Source organism: Crotalus tigris, unplaced genomic scaffold (assembly GCF_016545835.1).
Source record: "Crotalus tigris isolate CLP2741 ecotype Arizona unplaced genomic scaffold, ASM1654583v1 scf7180000019137.2069052, whole genome shotgun sequence".
Lineage (NCBI taxonomy): Eukaryota > Metazoa > Chordata > Lepidosauria > Squamata > Viperidae > Crotalus > Crotalus tigris.
The window spans coordinates 1,150,225-1,170,297 of NW_024097395.1; the positions used below are offsets into that span (position 1 = coordinate 1,150,225).

General features: G+C 38.9%; 1 protein-coding gene across 2 annotated transcripts in view; it reads left to right on the forward strand.

Annotated features, from left to right (window-relative positions):
* FAM91A1 (family with sequence similarity 91 member A1) overlaps positions 1–19,849 on the forward strand; it is a 41,280-nt gene extending 21,431 nt beyond the window's left edge. For both annotated transcript variants that reach the window (XM_039359796.1, XM_039359798.1), the window contains exons 15-24: positions 2,067–2,199; positions 5,496–5,644; positions 7,288–7,422; positions 8,943–9,056; positions 10,235–10,307; positions 10,739–10,888; positions 11,986–12,093; positions 13,111–13,246; positions 13,349–13,418; positions 15,366–19,849. In XM_039359796.1, the coding sequence (XP_039215730.1) occupies positions 2,067–2,199; positions 5,496–5,644; positions 7,288–7,422; positions 8,943–9,056; positions 10,235–10,307; positions 10,739–10,888; positions 11,986–12,093; positions 13,111–13,246; positions 13,349–13,418; positions 15,366–15,572 (1,275 nt within the window). In that variant the 3' untranslated portion in view covers positions 15,573–19,849. The remainder of the gene's footprint in view (positions 1–2,066; positions 2,200–5,495; positions 5,645–7,287; positions 7,423–8,942; positions 9,057–10,234; positions 10,308–10,738; positions 10,889–11,985; positions 12,094–13,110; positions 13,247–13,348; positions 13,419–15,365) is intronic.
* Positions 19,850–20,073: the final 224 nt, after the last annotated feature.

The following is a 20,073-nucleotide window of genomic DNA, read 5'->3' on the forward strand; positions in this document are numbered from 1 at the left end:
CCATGATCTTTGTTTCTTTCCCTGCTGGACAAAAGCAAAACGTTGGGAAAGTTTCTAAGATTATAGAAAGCTGTTTGAGGTGCTGGATCCAGTTTGCAGGCCTGGAGGAACAACATTGCCCCTCTTCTCCCTCCACCCTATCCCACTCATACACCCCCATTTACTTTCATGATATGGCTCTTTTTATATCAATCATAAATGAAACTCTTGATAATTGAATTGCTAGGAAAAAATACGAAGAAGCTTTGCTCGTTAAATATAGTCCTTGACTTACAATCATTTATTTAATGACTGTTTAAAGCAGTGGTTCTCAACCTGTGGGTCGGGACCCCATTTGGGGTCGAACGACCATTTCACGGGGGTCGCCAAACAACGCAATCCGCCATTTTTTTCCCCTTTTCCTTAGCTGTGCTACTCCCTTTTATTCTATTGGCTTTTGAAAGCCAATAGAATAGACTCTCTTGAATAGAGTCTAATTCTATTGCTTTCAAAAGCCAATAGGAATTGTCCAGGCTGTCTCTGCCCTGCTGAGCCCGCCAAAAGTCCCATTCTGCAAATGGTGCTGCACCAGTTGAGTAGTCCTCGACTTACAACCGGTTGAGTAGTCCTCGACTTATGACCGGTTGGGGGTCGCGGCATTAAAAAGGTTGAGAACCACTGGTTTAAAGTTACAACAGCGCTGAAAAAAGTGACTTATGACCGTTTTTCACGCAACTGTTGCAGCATAAATATATTTATATGCACCTAAAGCTAACCTATAAAAATGGATCTAGCAGCATTAAGTACTGAATTTTGCCTTCCATTTTCATATGGTACAGGTTACCCTAGTACTACCATGTTTCCCTGAAAATAAGACAAGCCTGAGCATGATATTTCAGGACACTCATAATATAAGCCCCACCCCAAAAATAAGCCCCAGTTTAGATTGTCAGCCAGATAGATGTATGCCTATATTCAGCCGTAGTTTCATTCCATGCGGCATTAACCTTGTGAACTCTCAAGCTTCCTCCTTCCGTTATATATTCAAGATGGACAGGATTTAATATTTATTTGTTGTGTATATGTAAGGGTGTGGGTCTATACATGTGTTGTATATAGTATGTTTAGGTGTGTGACATGTATGTGTTTCACTTTGAGAGCAGGCATCTAAATTTCATTTTTGATGTGTGCCGTTGTACCCACAGTAAAAAAAAAATGACAATAAAATCTTATTTTATCTTAGTACCGTATTTCCCCCAAAATAAGACCTAACCAGAAAATAAGACCTAATGTGTCTTTTGGAGCAAAAATTAATATAAGACCTAATTATTATATTACATTACATTACATTACAGAATAAAGATCATGCGAAGTATTAGTACCGCTTTATAAAATCCTAGTAAAACCACACCTGGAATACTGCAGCCAGTTTTGGTCGCCATATCACAAAAAAGATGTTGAGAGTTTGGGAAAAATTCAAAGAGGAGCAACTAAGATGATCAAAGGCCTGGAGACTAAAACATATGAAGAACGGTTGCAGGAGTTGGGTTTGGTTAGTCTAAAGAAAAAAAGAAATAGGGGAGACATAGTATTCCAGTATTTGAGGGAATGCCACAAGGAAGAGGGGGTCACTTTGTTCACCAGAGCACCAGAGGGAAGGACGAGAAACAATGGTTGGAAACTGACCAAAGAGAGAAGCAACCTGGAATTAAGGAGAAACTTCCTGACAGTGAGGACAATTAACCAGTGGAACAGCTTGCCTCCAGAAATCTTGGGTGCTCCAACACTGGAGATTTTTAAGAAGAGACTGGACAATCACTTGTCTCAGATGGTATAGGTTCTCCTGCTTGAGCAGGGGGCTGGACTAGAAGACCTCCAAGGTCCCTACCAGCTCCTTTCTATTTTCGGGGAAACACGGTAGGAATATAATAGCTGTGAATGTAATAGATATTATTTTTTCTTTAACGTGTCAAAGCAGCTGTGACATTCATAATCCCTGAGTTGGGCATGTTGTGTAATACTTTAATTCAATTTGCTGTGGCAACCGCATTTGTGTAGACAGTCCATATTTGTCTTCTCTTATTTAGGTTCAGAGTACAGGAGAGGGTGAAGCTCAAAGATACTTTGATCACGCACTTACCCTGAGAAACACTATCCTGTTTCTGAGACACAATAAGGACCTCGTGACTCAGGTTTCGCAAGTTGAGCAACCCAGTAATGGTACAGTGAAAAACATCTGTTTTAATAGAAAGCTGCTATTTTATATGCTTGGTGCTTCCTTTCTTGTCAGGCAACTCCGTTCCAAATACGTGATATATCATTTGGGAGCAGAAAATTGCTGGTTATGGTTCTTCTCTTCTAAAGATTAATTTTTGTGTGGCATTAAAATTGCAGGAGGAGTGGAATGTATCTAAGGCCAGAAAAGAATTCAAGCACAGTGACGTAGAAACAAAATCAACCAGATACTGTATCTACACTTTCATAAAGTTTAGATTAGGGTTTGTCCAAATATTATCTGAAAGCATTTCTACTGGCAGCAAGATGTTTGTGGAAATATTCTGTGAACTATATTTATTTTTAAGAGTAAATTGCAATCCCCAACTAGGATTTTTCATGGTGCAAAAAAAGAGGCTGAGACCCTGGAAAGAATGCAGAGAAGAGCAACACAGACGATAAGGAGTCTAGAGCAGTGTTTCTCAACCTTGACAATTTTAAGGCATGTGGACTTCAACTCCCAGAATTCCACAGCCAGCATTGCTGGCTGTGGAATTCTGGGAGTTGAAGTCCAAATGCCTTAAAATTGTCAAGGTTGAGAAACACTGGTCTAGAGGCTAAACCAGGAGTTTTCAAACTTAGCAACTTTAAGACTTGTGGACTTCAACTCCCAGAATTCCTCAGCCAGCCACCATTATCCACCTCACACTTGCAATTTTTATCAATGTTGGTGTTCCATATTTTTTGCTGCCAAGTCTAGATTAGGTCTCTCTGTCCTTTTGGGTTAATAAAGTTGCTTACTTGCCCATCTATCCCTTTTGTAGTCTGTACCATTTTAGCTTATTTCTCATTTTTTGTTGGTATGATTATTTGCAAATAAGTCCCTGGACCGTAGTCCTCTTATTTATTTTTTTTAACTTTACTTTTTGGGATGTGTTAGATCCAAAAGGCTTCCTAGAATTAAAGAGAATGTTTGAGGCTGGTTTGAGGCCTTGACTTCTTTCTTTGAAAAAAGTAGAATAATCTTTTAAACAATCAGTATGAACATGAACATTGAGGATGCCAAGACAGTTGTCTACCAAGCACCACATGAGAGCCCAAAGGCTGGATACTTTTTATGTCTGTTTAATTAATTTCTTTTTAGTAAGGATATTGTTTTATTTGCCCTTTTCTTCTTTTATACATAACGTCCTAGATCTAGCTGATCTAATGAAAACTCTAGGAAAGGGTACAGTTAAAAACTGTTTGTAGAAATAAGTTGATGCAACTGCCCACTTCCAGTTAGTGTCATTGGTAAATAAAATTTCTTATATTAATTGAAGAAGGAGAAAAACATAGCAAATTGTTATTTCAGGCTAAAGGATTGCTTAAACAAGGCTTCAGCTGTTGCTGTATCCACAACACTGGGTTAAAAAAACCTTTTTTATGTAGTATCCAGTTGATTACCCAGTGGGTTTTACACAGCTCATTTATGCTTCTCGAGAAACATAATGTGTCTTAGGGATTTAATTTTTGAGTTTTGACTGTCTTATCAGTTTCTTAAATTACAAAGAAGATGATGGGCTCTTTGCTTTAAGAAAACCAAGGAACTTGGTCCACTAAATTCTGATGTTCTGTTTAAAAAGAAGAGACGTGTGGATTTTCTTTAATTATTACTAAAGACACCAACCTACAGACCACATACAAACTTCCTCAAAGTTCCTCAAATTTGCCCTGCCAAAAGTATTTCCTTTATATATTTTTGAACTTAAAAGTAGGACAAAATAGACTTGAACTTTTCCAGACAAAAAAAGGGCATAAATCACTGGCCTTTTCCTTGGTGGTGAGGATGGGTGTTCCTCAAGGACACAGAGAGTATTTTAAAAAATATTATTTTTTCCTTAAAAAGAATATCTGCAGAGAACTGAATCACAGGACAATTATTTAAGAATCCCAAACACTGTGTACCCAAGTTGTTGCCATTTACTGAGCAGCAAGTTATCCATATTTTATTGGAAAAAAATGTACCAGAGCAATACGAAACAATTTATGATACATGAATGGAGCCCATTATTAAAACAGCATATTAGTCTATTCCTATCTGAAAATGAGATTTTCAATAGCAATAATAGTCAACTCCTCAAAATATTGGGAGGTATAAAAATCCCATTTTAATTTCTACTTGTTTCTTGGCAACATTTATTATTCCATGAATGTGTTGTTCAAATGGAAATTCTGTGGTCTTGTTCCCTCTGTGAGGCTATCCCACAATGAGGGTACCTCTCTACTATTAGAGAAAATAAGCCAAACCATACTGTGTTGATAGAAATAACTACTGTTATTACTCCCTTGCAGTTTAGTGCTCAGTCTATGGGTCAGCTTTTTTAAACCATAGCAACTTTTAAGATGTGTGGACTTCAACTCACAGAATTCCATGCTGGGAATTGAAGTCCAAACATCTTAAAGTTGCTAAAGTTAAGATATCCTGTTATAGGAGCTAAAAACTATATGTTGGCATCTTCCTTCATAAACAACTAATTGTTCAAAATGTGTTCGGATTAATATAGGAACTATTATGATATTGTTGTTTTGTGTGTGTGTGTGTGTGTGTGTGTTTGGGTGGGGTGCTGTGTTTTCTTTAGCACAGATGTTTTTGTTAAGTGTTGCTTTTTATACTTAACCCTGCCTCCCCTTTCTTTTTGTAAAGGAAATTGAAAATGTTTTATACAACGAGAAATAATGATAATAAACTTCTCAAGCACTTTTGGGAAAGCAAAAAAGGGCCTAAGAATTTAGACAGGGAGTCCTCGACTTACAACAGTTCATTTGGTGACCGTTCAAAGTTACAACAGCATTGGAAAAAAAGGGACTTACGATCGTTTTTCATCCTTATATCCATTGCAGCATTTCCCCATGATCAAAATTCAGATGCTTGCCAACAGACTCACATTCAGTTTTAGTGTCCCGGGATCATGTGATCACCTTGTGCGACCTTCTGACAAGAAGCTCAATGGGGAAGCCAGATTCACTTAACAATTGTCACTAATTTAACAACTGCAGTGGTTCACTTAATTATAGCAGGAATGGTCGTAAAATGGGGCAAATTTCACTACCTGCAATCTGTTCACCAAGAAATCTCCTTAACCCATTTCAAACCTCCCTAGGGGTGTTCTTTTAAAAAAAACCAAGTACTTAAATCCCGAGGAAGAGAGACCATCTAAATCTATATTTTTCCTTCCCCTTTTCCTCTGCCCCTTTCACTTGTATGTATATATGTTCGTTTGCTCTCTGTATTCCAAGTGTCTTTGGCATTGTTAATGTAGGTTTCCCTCTGGATTTACTACGCTGCGAAAGCTTGCTTGGCTTGGATCCTGCCACCTGCAGTAGAGTTTTGAACAAAAACTACACACTGCTTGTCTCCATGGCACCCCTCACCAATGAAATTCGACCTACCAGCAGCTGCACCCCCCAGGTAAGCAAGATCCTTTAAATCAGCGGTTCTCAACCTGTGGGTCGGGACCCCATTTGGGGTCGAACGACCATTTCACGGGGGTCGCCAAACAACGCAGTCCGCCATTTTTTCCCCCTTTTCCTTAGCTGTGCTACTCCCTTTTATTCTATTGGCTTTTCAAAAGCCAATAGGAATTGTCCAGGCTGTTTCTGCCCTGCTGAGCCCGCCAAAAGTCCCATTCTGCAAACGGTGCTGCAAGTTGTTTGCAGCGAAGGCGAGCTGTCTGGAAGTTTCCACCCCTTCCTGCTGAGCAACTACTAAAAATGTAAGGCCAGGGGTGGGAGGCCAGCGGGCGCAGGGAGGGTTGCTGGCGCGTGTGGGGCCCGGCGGGTGCCTTACCTCCCTTGGGCTAGGCCAGCTGGTGGCCCAACCGGTGGTCGCCCTGCTCCGTCTCTGCCGCTTGCCAGCTACGCCTCGGCCAGCGCAGGAGGCGGCACCACGCATGTGCGGCGCTCCCGGGCAGGGAAAGTTCTCGACTTGCGACAGGTTGGGTAGTCCTCAAGTTACGACCAGTTGGGTAGTCCTCAACTTACGACCGGTTGGGGGTCGCGGCATTAAAAAGGTTGAGAACCACTGCTTTAAATAAATACATAATATAAAAAAATGGCAAGGTCAAGCTACAAATACAGAACAACACAATGCTACCTAAATTTAAAAAGTGTTTTGTTTTTCAACCTGTTCAGAGTTTCATGAAACTTACGTAGTGTTGTGTTTTGTTGTGCTGTACTTGTAGCTTGACCTTGCCATTTTTTTAATTATGTATTTATTTAAAGACCTATCCTGGCTTTTTAAAAAGAATCCCCAACAACTTTCATAGCCATTTATAAAGGTCTGCGATTGTTTCTATTTTTAAAAAACATGCACACTTAAAAAAAAATCTTATTAGGGCTTCCAAGCAGGGAAAAAAAATCACCCAAAAGATACTAAAAGGTCTCTCATAATAAATACATAAGTAGTGTCTAATATTTTTTTTCAAAAAGAGCATAGTTTGTGTTCTTTAATAGATAACAGTTCCAAGAGTCGTCCTGAAAATAAAACAGAATGTAGGACTAATACAATGGAAGATTGGATGTTAAAGGTGATGCAGTTGTCAAGAGATGGTGAAATTGACTGTTTTAATCCCAGAGAAGAATCTTATCTAGTTTCTACTTGGAAACCACTTCTGTTTTTTTGTGGTTTTTTTTTTGCTTTGAATTGGGGAAAAAAATAAAACTTTGATTTTAGGTGTTGATTATTAGAATGGTTTTGTTGTTATAGAAATGGCTTGAAATGTTTAGAAATGTAAAGCATAAGGTTGAGGTTGTAACTTTTTTGTATTCTACTGCACTGAAAAATGTTGGAAGTCACTTCTTTTTGTTTTTTCTCTCTCTACATCTTTCCTTCCTTCCTTCCTCCCTCCCTCCCTCCCTCCCTCCCTCCCTCCCTTCCTTCCCCTTTCTAACTTTTCTTTTTTGTATTTTTATCTTATAATTAACATTTTTTTAAAAAAACTAAAATTTTCTGAGAACTACTGCAAATGCTAATGGGAAGTGACTTTCTTTTTCTTGCTGAGCAGAATTAGCTTCCCTGTGTGCTTTCATTCTGACTTTTTTATTTTTTCACAGCATATTGGGCCAGCTATTCCAGAAGTTAGTTCTGTATGGTTCAAGCTCTATATTTATCACATAACTGGACAGGGGCCTCCATCCCTGTTATTATCTAAAGGCACAAGACTTCGAAAACTTCCAGATATATTTCAGGTAGGTGTTCCACACTTTTCAGGGACCGAGAGTCTTCTGTAATGGCATTATTCTGAAGTTGGGCCTCACCTTCAGAACAGCTCATCGATAATTGCATGTGGAGCGAAACTGTGAAAGTTTGAAACAACTCTGAGCTTGGTTGTTTTCTTGCAGATGTTTCATTCTCCAAACTAGATAAAGTCATCAGTGCAGCCCTGAGCTATAAATATTCTCCTTTATGGTAACTGTGAAAGTGTTTCCAAATCAACCCCTTTTGAGCTGAAAATGGGCTCTTCTTAATTCTTACTTAACTCCCTTACTCCTTACCAAAATGACCTGTTTGGAATTCAAAATATTTGGCACCCCTTTGAGAAGTTATTGATGCTTTAAATCTAGGGGGCTTCTGATTCATGGTAGAAGGCAGATGATTCCAGGGATAAATCAATATAATTAAGCCATTATCATTTGGCAAAATAAGAATCTAGAAAACACTGCATTTAGAGAACTTTGAAATGGGCTGAATCAGACTCTTTAGTGGGTTTATTAGGTAATATACAACATTTTAGATTTATTTGTATTGCTTTTTAATTAATAAAAAGAAAAAGGCAAAACACAAAGCTAATAGTGATAATGACACATTCATTGTCAAAGAGTGGGAAAAAACATAAAAATGTTATATAATAAAATGAAATAATATGTCAAGAAATATAAATTCATAAGTTCCTAAGTGGCAAGTGCAATCAAGTCATCATTGAATGAAGGGGAGACATACATTTATTTTTCCAGTGCTACAGTTTCAGTTTTTTGACCATGGAGAATTCATTTACACTGTCCAGTTGTCAAATTCCATGTATTAGGTATGCAGTTCAAGAAAATATTATCCTCTAAGAATTTTAGCTTCTGTCGCATAGTCAACTACTTTTTCCCAAAACCTGTTAAATAGAGGACATTGTAAAAATACATGTTTTAAAGAAGCATGATCCTTAAAATATCTCCAATAAAGTGCTGTTTTTGACAGTCCTTTTACATCCATATGTAATGGAGTCCAATACATTCTAAATATTATTTTTTTTCTTGCATAAGCCATAAATTGAGATCCAGTGACACATTTGTAACAAAAGCTAAGACACTCTCCTGTTGTCTGGACTATATACCTCTAATTTTTTATATCACTCAATTCTTGACATCTGCATAACAAATTGATTTATTGATAACAAATTAACTACAAAAACAAAGGTGCTTACTATATTATTATATTAAGCCTTTCCACCAAAGACTGTGCCCAGGCCAATTATAAATATGGCATTAACAAATCTATTACTTGAAAAAGTATGCATTAAATAAATACAGATCAAATTTTGCATATTTTCTCTCCCAACAAACAGAAAAGGATTTAAGCCAGATGACCAGACTGAAAAGAGAACCGAGTAAAATTTTAATGGCAAAACTTGCGGAAAAATACAGATACTGAATAACACTATTGTAGATGGAAATATCTTGTTAATTGGCTCTTAATTTGTCTCTTTGCATTTGATTCCCAGGGCTATGACCGCTTATTAATAACATCTTGGGGTCACGATCCAGGAGTAGTCCCCACTTCAAATGTGCTTACTATGCTGAATGATGCTTTAACCCATTCTGCTGTCCTGATTCAGGTACAAAGTTGTATAAAAAATAGACTAAATAAAGTTTTGATTTTAAAAAAAATTGCCAGGGTAGAAGCAGAAAGATGAATAGGCAGAAAATGGCGGGTAGGCTGTTCATTTAAGTGTAGCTTATTAGAATTCCTGGTCAGTGTTTGTTATCATAGGATACAAAGAGTAACCTTCCAGGTGTGTTGGTTTAGATACAAATTATATCAACTCAGCCAATACAATCTCTTCCACAAAATGTAATTTTCAATGGATTAAAAAACCCGCATCACATTGTTTTACATGACATTGACCACCAGGAGGTGCTGCATGAGTGGTTTTTGTCCTAATTGGGAACTCTCAGATGTTGGTAGCTAGATGTTATTGTGTGAAGCTCTACTGGAGTTGAACTCACAAGCCTTCACACTTGGGATGACTAAATATAGCATTAGTTTTAGAACAGGTCTTGGTGCTCAGCAGCTGCAGGAAAGGATATCTAGAAGTGCTGGATCTTAAAAATGGCTATAAACCAGTATACAAACAAATATTTATTTCATTTGTACAGGTAATCCTCAACTTATGGCCATTTATTTAATGATCATTCAAAGTTGGAATGGCATTGAAAAAAGTGGTTTATAACCAGTCCTCATACATGACCATTGCTGCATTCCCACAATTACATGGTCAAAATTTGGGAACTTGGCAACTAGCACATACTTCAGATGGTTGCAGTATCCCACGGTCACGTGATCCCCATTTGTGACTTTCCTAGCCAGCTGCCAACAAGTAAAGTCAGTAGGGGAAAGTCAGATTTCACTTCACAACCTGGGGATTCACTTAATGACCATGGGGATTCACAATAGCAAAAGAGGTTGTAAAATTGGATCCAACTCACTTCACAACCGCCTTGCTTAATGATGGAATTTTCCGTCCCACATAAAAGACCAAACATTCCTATCCTATTTGTCTTTTGTCCTGACAACCACTTTGTAAAATAGTGCTGAGAGAGTATGACAGGCCCAGGCTCCTTGAAAATTTTATGCTCACAGAGAGATTGTGCCTAGATATCCCCAGTCTTAACCCCAACAACTCTTACCAATATTCCAAAATCACAAAACAATTGAGGCAACTTGGAAAACGCAAAACCGAAAGTTGTCAGAAAGATGCGGATTTTGTATCTTACCTCTTCCCTTGGCATTTAGGGACACGGCATATACGGCGTGGGAGAAACTGTCCATATTCCATTTCCACTTGATGAAGCAGAACAGCAAGGTGGTAAGGTGGAATTATTTATTAATAGTTCATATGTCATTAAATCAAGATAAAATTTGTTTCTATCACTTCTTGATTCATGTTTCTAGGAAGCAGTCTTAGACTTCTATAAAAAGAAGTCTAGAGACTTTAGACAGAAGTCTAGAGACTTCTGCAAAGGATTGTATTCTGACAGGAAAACCTGCTCACCATCAGTAATCATTTTTTCATTAAAAGTTTTGATTGCACATTTTCTTTTCCAAAGAAAATACTGTAAGCTGAACAAAATGAAAACAGAAATCCCAAATATGAGCATATCAAATCCCAAACTGGACATTATGTCAACATTTCAATAATTCTCCAAATCTTTTTTTATGTCCTCCTGTTATTGTCCGTGGTTTAATTTAGTAAACTGATTTAATGTACACTTTTTTGTGGGGGGGGGTTATGTCTAGATTTTTCTCGTCTTAACATGGGTGTTCATAAAGCACTGAAGATGTTGAGGGAAAAGATGGATCTCCAGCACTTCTGTGGCTACATCACCATGTTGAACCCTTTCAGTCACCCTGTAAAGAGGAAGCTGAGCGATGCGTCTGACGAAAAAGGTTGGTCCTGGGTTGTCAAATTAGTAGGTTTCGTTTGTTTGTTTTTTAATTTAAATTTGTGTGCATTCTTGCAAGTGTGGAAAGACATCAGAAGGGGGTAGCAAGATTCTTCTGCATTCGTTAAGACGTATGCAGCTAAGAAACATATTCCAGAACCTTACATTCATAGCCTTTAGTTACAGTAAATGCAGTTCATGTGTATATTGTTTTAACCATTCAATCATATCCAATTCTTGATGACTTTACAGGCAAGGGCTCTCCATCCTAACCTGCCAAGCAAAGCTTCTTTCAGTTGTTGGGTGTCCATCTTTGTGTCAGTTTTGATGTTATCAAGCCAGCAGGTTCTTTGCTTGCCCCTTCTTGTTCCACTAACCATTCCTAGCATCATTGACTTCTTCAATGAATTTGCACGCACAACATATCCAAAGTAAATCAGAAATAGTCTTGCAATTTTGGCTTCTAGTGATGTTTCTGATTTTATACGATTCAGCACCTCTGTTGGTTCCTTAGGCTGCCCATAATATATGCCATAATTTACCTCAGCATCACAGTTCAAAGGTGTCCATTCTTCTTCAGTCGTTCTTGATGTCCAACTCTCACATCCATATGTCGTTATAGGGAAGAATGTAGCTCTAACTAGCCTTCTTTTTGTAATTATATCAATCTTTCTGCTTTTCCGGATCTTATCCCTGCTAACCACTGCAGTGCAGTTCAAGGTTATCAGTTATTGATTTCAGGAATAGGAATGCTGTCATGGACAATTTTTCATCCAAGGTAGATTGTGTTTATAATTTAAGTAATATATGCAATAATTTACCTCAGCATCACAGTTCAAAGGCGTCCATTCTTTTTCAGTCGTTCTTGGTGTCCAACTCTCACATCCATATGTCGTTATAGGGAAGAATGTAGCTCTAACTAGCCTGCTTTTTGTATTTATATCAAATCTTTCTGCTTTTCTGGGTCTTATCCCTGTTAACCATTGCAGTGCGGCTCAAGGTTATCCAGCGATTGATTTCAGGAATAGGAATGCCGTCATGGACAATTTTTGATCCAAGGTAGATTATGTTTATAATTTAAGTATTTATTTTCCTCTTCAGGTGAGCCAGAGCTTGCCCTGGACTCAGATGTAAACGGAAGTACAGAGTCCTTTGAAATGGTCATTGAAGAGCCTTATGTAGATCCCGCTGCTAAACAAAGCCCAGAAGGTAATCTCTATCAAAATGGAGCAGATTTTATTATTAGGAGATGGAAGACCTAAAATGGCGTCACACAATAGTCCATGCTGTCCTCTGCAGTCTCTGGGTAACCTGTAATGAGAAGCAGGAATTCCGCTCGTTGATTGGTTGGGCTTTGTGGCAGAACAAGCGACAGGAGAAGGAAGGGCCACATTGTACAGGTAGTCCTCGACTTACAACAGTTCTTTCAGTGACCACTCAAAATTAAACTGAAAAAAGTGACTTAGGACCATTTTTCACAGTTACGACTGTTGCAACACCCCCATGGTCATGTGATCAAAATTCAGACACTGGGCAACTGTCTCACATTTATGACGGTTGCTGTGTTCTGGGATCTTGTGTGATCACCTTTTGAGACCTCCTGACAAGCCAAATCAGTGGGGAAGCCAGATTCACTTAACAACTGTGCTACTAACTTAGCAACTGCAGTGACTCACTTCACGACTCTGGCAAAATGGGGCAAAATTCATTTAGCAAATGTCTCACTTAGCAACTTGGGCTCAATTGTGGTCGCAAGTTGAGGACTACCTCTATAGCAAAAAAAAGCACAGAGGATAAATTATTTTTATTTTTATCCTCTGCGATAAACTTTCTGAATACAGAGAATGGTATTGTAAATCGGCTTTGAGGGGTGTTTCCTATATGCTGTTTTGGGGATATAATCAGAAAATGCAGCTGCAGTCCTTTTCAGATTTGCTCAGCTGCACTAATGGTGGTGCTGATGGTTATTGATGAACATCCCTGAAGAAAAAGAGACAACTCTCTTGATTGCTGTTTTTCCACTGTGTGTTCATTTGAGTGGAGTTTATTGCTTGGCATAAGCAGTTCAACCTCTTGTAGATACAAGAGGAAATGATCATTATTGCATACTATAGTGCAGTAGTCACCCATTACTAGCAATGTAATTTGAAGGGATCTAAATTCACAAGTGTTTAAAAAGTAATACACGTTGGCAACTGAAGTCCCTTCCACTTCGTCCTTTCTTAGGTATCTTTTTAGTTCCTACCACAGAACTGGAGTGGGTTCCCCTGGAACTGAGCTTCGGAATCCCACTGTTCAGCTCAGACCTCAACCGAAAAGTCTGTCGGAAGATTGCCAGCCATGGATTATGCAGCAGAGAGAGGTGAGGCTTTGATGGAGTATACCAAAGAAAAATAAAGGAAATTAGTGTTTGGTTATCAGATCCTGTACATGACTTGTCACTTTCTCTGTTGTCTTTTGGCAGCCTTCAAAAACTGTTACATTCCAGCAGAAAACTTTCCCTGCAGGTCCTTAGTTTTGTTCATTCATTCCAGGTAAACGTACTAATAACCTATTCATTTATTTATAAGCTGATCAACTCCCAGCCACTCTGGGCTGTTTACAAATTTCTGTTCAGGATTTGCATCTGGGCAAGAGTCTTTGTCAGGAGCTGAAACGGGAGCATGTATCTCATGGTCTTTTGTACTTCTGGGTGGGCTTCAGTACCATTGATCAGGGGATCCCTGTGGGAACAGCTAAAGAAGCTGGGCAGCTAGCATAGTTGCCTTTGCGTTTAGACACGCTGACCACATGACCACAGAAATTGTCTTTGGACAAACGCTGGCTCCCTCGGCCAAGAAACGGAGATGAGCAGATGGACAGAACTGACAAGGAAACCTTTACAAGTGCATTGGGCAAACATCCGAAATACTGGCATATGCAGAAGTGGGTGGATGTGATCTCCAAGAATCTGTGGACTGAATGAAGAATTAAACATGTAGTAATAATAACAACAACAACAACGGCATTGACAAATTCGCCATTAGTCAATTGCAAAAGGCGGCCTTACTAGGAACTGCTTCCATCCTGCGACGATATCTGTAGTAACATCAAACATCCATATCTGCCGATCCCAGGTCCTTGGGAAGGACTCAATAGGTAGACAAAAATGCCAAATCCAGTCTTAACATCTGGCTGACTGTGCAATGATTATTAATAATAATAATAATAACAATAATAATAAAGTTGGAAGGGATCTTGGAGGTCATCTAGTCCAACCCCCTGCTCAGGCAGGAAACCCTATACCATTTCAGACAAATGGCTGTCCAGTCTCTTCTTAAAAACTTCCAGTGTTGGAGCATTCACCACTTCTGGAGGCAGGTTGTTCCACTGGTTAATTGTTCTAACTGTCAGGAATTTTCTCCTTAGTTCTAGGTTGCTTCTCTTCTTGATTAGTTTCCATCCATTGTTTCTTGTCCTGCCTTCAGGCGCTTTGGAGAATAGCTTGACTCCCTCTTCTTTGTGGCAGCCCCTGAGACATTGGAACACTGCTATCATGTCCCCCCCTCATCCTCCTCTTCATTAAACTCTTCATTGATAGTTTGACTTCAGATGAAAGCAGTTTGTGGTTTTGCCCCTCTTTGTTTTTAGAAATCCGTCCCCTCCCTCCCCTTCTACCAAAGTTGCATAATCATGTAATTGAGCCAACTGTTGAATCCTTGGACAGCAAAGGAATCCCAGTACAGATGCCAGATATAGGCCCTACGGTACCCTACAAGGCAACCTTGGCTCTTGGGAATTCAGCAAAAGAATAGAAGAGGGGCTTGAGAAAGACCTTAATTCACTGTGATGAATCCTTTCATTATCAAAATAGAGAAATAGTTAATAAATCTATGTATAATAATAATTAATAATAATAATAATAAGTTGGAAGGGACCTTGGAGGTCCTCTAGCCCAACCCCCTGCTCAGGCAGGAAACCCTATACCATTTCGGACAAATTTCACCGCTTCTGGAGGCAGGTTGTTCCACTGGTTAATTGTTCTAACTGTCAGGAAGTTTCTCCTTAATTCTGACCACAATTCAGCCCAAAATTTCTGCTGCTAAGTGAGACAGTTCTTAAAGTGAGTTTTGCCCCATTTCACAATCTTTCTTGCCGCCGTTGTTACGTGAAATCACTGCAGTTGTGAAGTTAGTAACAGTAGTTGTTAAGTGAATCTGGCTTCCCCATTGACTTGGCTCGTCAGGTCACAGAAGATGATCACGTGACCCCGGGACTTTGCAACTGTCCTAGATATGAACCAATTACCAAACACCCAAATTTTGACCCCATGACCATGGGGGGAATGTTGCAACGGTCATAAGTGGGAAAAACTGTCATAAGTCACTTTTTTCAGTGCTGTTGTAACTTTGAACGGTCATTAAACCAATGGTTGTATGTTGAGGACTACCTGTGGTCAGACTGGAATCCTATTTGAACCCTGTGCCCTTCTTCTCATTTAGGAAAACATTTCAACCATGGAGTTGCTTTCAGAGGCCAGTTTTTCTTCTTCTGCGTCGAGTTTACTTTCTCATCCAACTTCTGCTGACGCTGGGGTTCCGCTGCCCGCCAAGAATCTCATGTTTAAGGATGGCGTGTTATCGGAATGGAGTGGACGGTCTCCTTCCTCGGTCCTAATTGCAGCCGTGCCCCCAGAACACCTAAAATAGCATGGCGTTCACAACTTGCCTTTGGACTCGTGGTAACCAACTGCATTCAACTCACAGTGCCAATCTTCTGAAACTTGTGATGCTATCACAGTACGTTCCCCTGCAGTGAAGATGTTAATAAAGTGTGTAATGTTACATTTCAGTGGGGAAGAGTTAGGAGGAAGAGGCATTTAGTCTCCCCATTTCTTGCATGTTCTGCCATAAAAAAAAAAAAAAAAAAAGCTTTTGTTAGTTGTTGGCCTGTCTCTTAACTCAAGACAATCAATCTTTTTCTTTTTTTAACAGACAGTCCCCTTCGTAAGCTTCTTGATCACTGAATTTCTATGCTGTCGCAAGGGATAATAGCAGTTTTATATATAAGCAATGCTGACCTTAAATTTGCCTGGTTCTTTTGTATTACAATAATACGGAACAGTTGAAACAGTTTTTGATGTTAGAAAGGCACAAATTACACCCAAATAATGCTCCATAGCTGTCCGTGATTCCGGCAACACTCTTGAGGACTAGCAGTACAAGGGACTATTGCCAACCTAGTCTATTAACTACCTGATAAAAACGAGGGTGGGAAGATTTCGGCTTCAAAAGATTGATGCTATTTTGTACTGGGTTTTAATCTTAAATTTTGTAAACATCTGCAGATGCCTCATGGGAAAACATTTAAGAGATTTAATTAATGTCTCCTTTCTAACGAAAAATCTTCTCCCACCGGCACATCATTGTAGAGTTAGCTATACAAAAGTTTTTACACGTAATGGATTTCAACCCATAGTCCTCCCTTTGTGTGAATTCATCATCCTGTGTAGAATTTTGTCTTTGGGAAGCAGCAACAAGGATCCCAAAAGCTGGACTTGGAAATTTTGAGTCTGTTCCCTTGGGTTTTTGAGCGCACTCCCATCGGGCAGCTTGGAAAATCGCTAGGTGAAAAGGTCTTTCTTGAAAAATATCGTGTACACGACAGCTCCTTTGACTGTGGATGGGGTCCAGAAAACGTTTGCAGATGTGATAACGATTTTCCATGTTGTCGAAGGCTACGTAGGAAGAGTTTTCAGTGAATTCTGTTCAGGGGTAACCGAGACCCTCAAGCAAATGGCCAAACTCGAGAAAAAATTTACCTACCGTGTAGGAATAGGCAGATAACTGGGGATACTAGAACTATAATAGCAAGGTGTTTAAAAGGAAGGCAAGTGTGATACAGAATTGGGAATCTTTGAGGATAACCCTCTGGAGAATTTCCTAATGATCCTGAACAAACTGCCCATAGGTTGCCTTTCTATACGGTTTTCACTTGTTTCAGGGGAATTAGATGCAGGGGGACGTTTTATCGTATGGCCCCAGCAGTTGAAGTGGTTTGTTCATAATTTAAAAAGTTAATGGAAATGATTCGTGCTGGAGTCTTTCTAGAGTTTATCAGTGTTCCCTTCCTAGAAGGGCAAGAGAAACGTGCACAGTGTTGTTTAATACTTAAGGGTAGTTTCGTAGGGTAGATAACACATTCTGCAGTGCAGTTCTGCTAATTTCAGGATCTTCTCAGCGGTTGCAGAGTCTAAAAATGCAGCTGTAAAGAAGTTAGGAATTGGAATTGTTTCCTAAAATCATTGTGACCTAAAGTGGATGATCCAGGACTTGCAGGAAACATGGCTAGTTTCTTTCACTGGTTCTTTTTCTTTCTTTCTTTCTTTCTTTCTTTCTTTCTTTCTTTCTTTCTTTCTTTCTTTCTTTCTTTCTTTCTTTCTTTTTAATGCAAATCAGCAGGTTTGAATGGTGGGGATGTTTGTGGGACCAAGAATTTACAGAGCACATTTGACATTCCAGGAGGATATAGCAGGAATTTTTTTTGTTTGTTTTTGTTTTTTTAAAAAAGGATTTGCTGTCCATTAAAACTTAGGTTGTTGATATTGTTTCATTCCCCCCCCCCCATCTCTCTCTCTCTCTCTCTCTCTCTCTCTCTCTCTCTCTCTCTCTCTCACACACACACACACACACACACACACACACACACACACACACACCAGTAATCCCCTTCTATTTCTATTCACCAGTTCTGGTTCTATTCTTCTGAAGAACAGGGGTAGACAAATTTGTATAAAGAGCTCTGTTTTATCAATTTTTTCTCCTTTCTCAGCATCTTTTACCCTCCTTTCTCTCTTTATATTCGCATAGGGCTTTAATATTTATACTTAACACACAGCTTCACCTAAAAATGTAATTTATCACCTACCATGCCAGCACTTCACATACCACAGCTGTTACTAAAGAGCCTTCAAACCAACAAGGAAAAAATAGGAAGAGGATAAATATGAAGATTGATTGCAGTTCAAAAGCCAGTTATTGTCCAGTTATATTGGGAAGCCAAATTGTTTTGGAAGGGGCACCATTAGGAAGCAGGCTCATTTCTGGGCATAAATAGCAGCTTATTATATCGAAATCTTCAGGCCGAAGACCCTCTCATGGAAATAACTAGATATCAGCAAGTACTAAATGTTTATCAAGCTACTCTTTTAAATATTGGATAAGTTGGCAGCTAGCATAGTTTGTCCAAAATAATTTGGTCTGCTCGAATAATTGACTTGGGTATTGCAATTACACAAGGCAAAAATATAAGGAATAAGGGGTATCTGTTGTAATTATTTTGCATGAGAATTATTCTAAGAGGAGCAATTCTCTCTCTCTCTCTCTCTCTCTCTCTCTCTCTCTCACACACACACACACACACACACACACACACACACACGTCCCCCAGCTACTATGATACTCGGGGCAATTTTTCGTGTGACAAAAGAGCCAAGATTGGGGTTCCTTTCAGATTCGATTACAACCGTCTTTTGTGACTTGCCTGCTCTCAACTGCCCTCCTTCAAGGCTCCTGTGAACCCTCTTTGCCACTCTAAAAAAATGCTGCTTTCAGTTTCAATCTACAGTTACAATGTGTGAAAGTGAGGGGGTCTTCATTGCTGTCTGAGCTTGCTTGTTTTTTTACAGACATTTCATTACTCAAACTAGGTAACTGATGCTGTTACCCAGTTTAGATAATGAAACGTCTGCAAGAAAACAAGCAAACTCAGAGAGCACCAAAGACCCTTCACTTCAACCCTGAACTTACAGATGCTCTCCTTTAATGTGTAGAAGATTCAGTTGCCCCCAACCCAACCACTCCCCACACTATAACAAAATTCAGGCACTTTCCCACGCCCCATATATGTTTGTATATTGACATACTAGTGGATTTCCCACATATTTGAATTTTCAAGGGTGGGCCAGGAATGGCGGCCATGTTGTCGTCCTGTTTTCCTTAAATGCAGAATGGACATCTGTACCTAGAAATTCACCAGAAAAGATTCAAATTTCAGAGCTATCCAAGAGATGGGCTGAGATTCCCATATCACCTTGATTCAGGCTTTTTATTTGATTCCCGGATGTCAGATAATGCATTTCCTTTTTTTTTTTTTTTTTTTAGTCCTAAAACTAACCTTAAAGCTTCCATAAAACTACTGGTAGGCCAGCTACCTTTTTGGATGCAGTTACGCAAGGCCTGACAAGCCAGAAAGGTAACACTTAAACTAGATATGAAGGAGATACTGAATGGTGAATAATGGCTATATTGCAAGGGGTCCTGGGTGGGTGATTCTGTAACAGAAAACAGAGATACAAAGCAGAGCCTTAATTTGTCGTTTCGGGGTTTTTTTATGTGTGCATATGCTATATTTTAGGGTTTTTTGAATGATGATTTAAATATACTGTGAACAAAAGCAAAATTTTAACATCTGTGGGATCCATTAATTTTTTTTATTGGTTCGGGGTTTTGTTTTTGTTTTTTTCTTTTTTTCAGCAGCTTTTACTTGTCCAGAATCAAGTTAGTAGTATTTTAGGCCATAACATTTCATGGTTTGTCTTTGTGCTTCATTATTAAGATGTAATCTGCTTTTTGAATTTAGAGTAAACGAGACATCCAGAAATAATATTTTTATTGGACTTGCTCTGTGAGTTTCTCCAGAATGTGTTTTATTTCAATGATTCTTTTATATATATGTATGTGTGTATACAATTTCTTCTTCCCTCAGCTAAATTCTTTCTTTCAATAATCCTGTTACTTTTCTTTGTATTTCCTGTTTTTAATGCTGCTTGTATTTTGGAAGGTTTTAAAACATGGGACAGTAACAACCATGTTCCTAACCCAACTTTGACCATATACAGTGAAATGTACAAATGCTGGAATTCAGTTAACTTATTGGAACATGTAACATAAATGTTTACAAATAAAATTGTGTTGCTAGTCTGGAACATTTGCAGATGTCTTATTTTGACGTTTGAGCATTTGGATGGTAGACGAATTTACATGTACAAGTAGCCCTCAACTTACAAACATTCGTTTAATAACCATTTGAAGTTACAATGGCACTGAAAAAAGCGACATGACCATTTTTCGCATTATGACCATTGCAGCATCCTCACGGTCATGGGATCAAAATAAGGATGCTTGACAACTGGCATGTATTTATGACAGT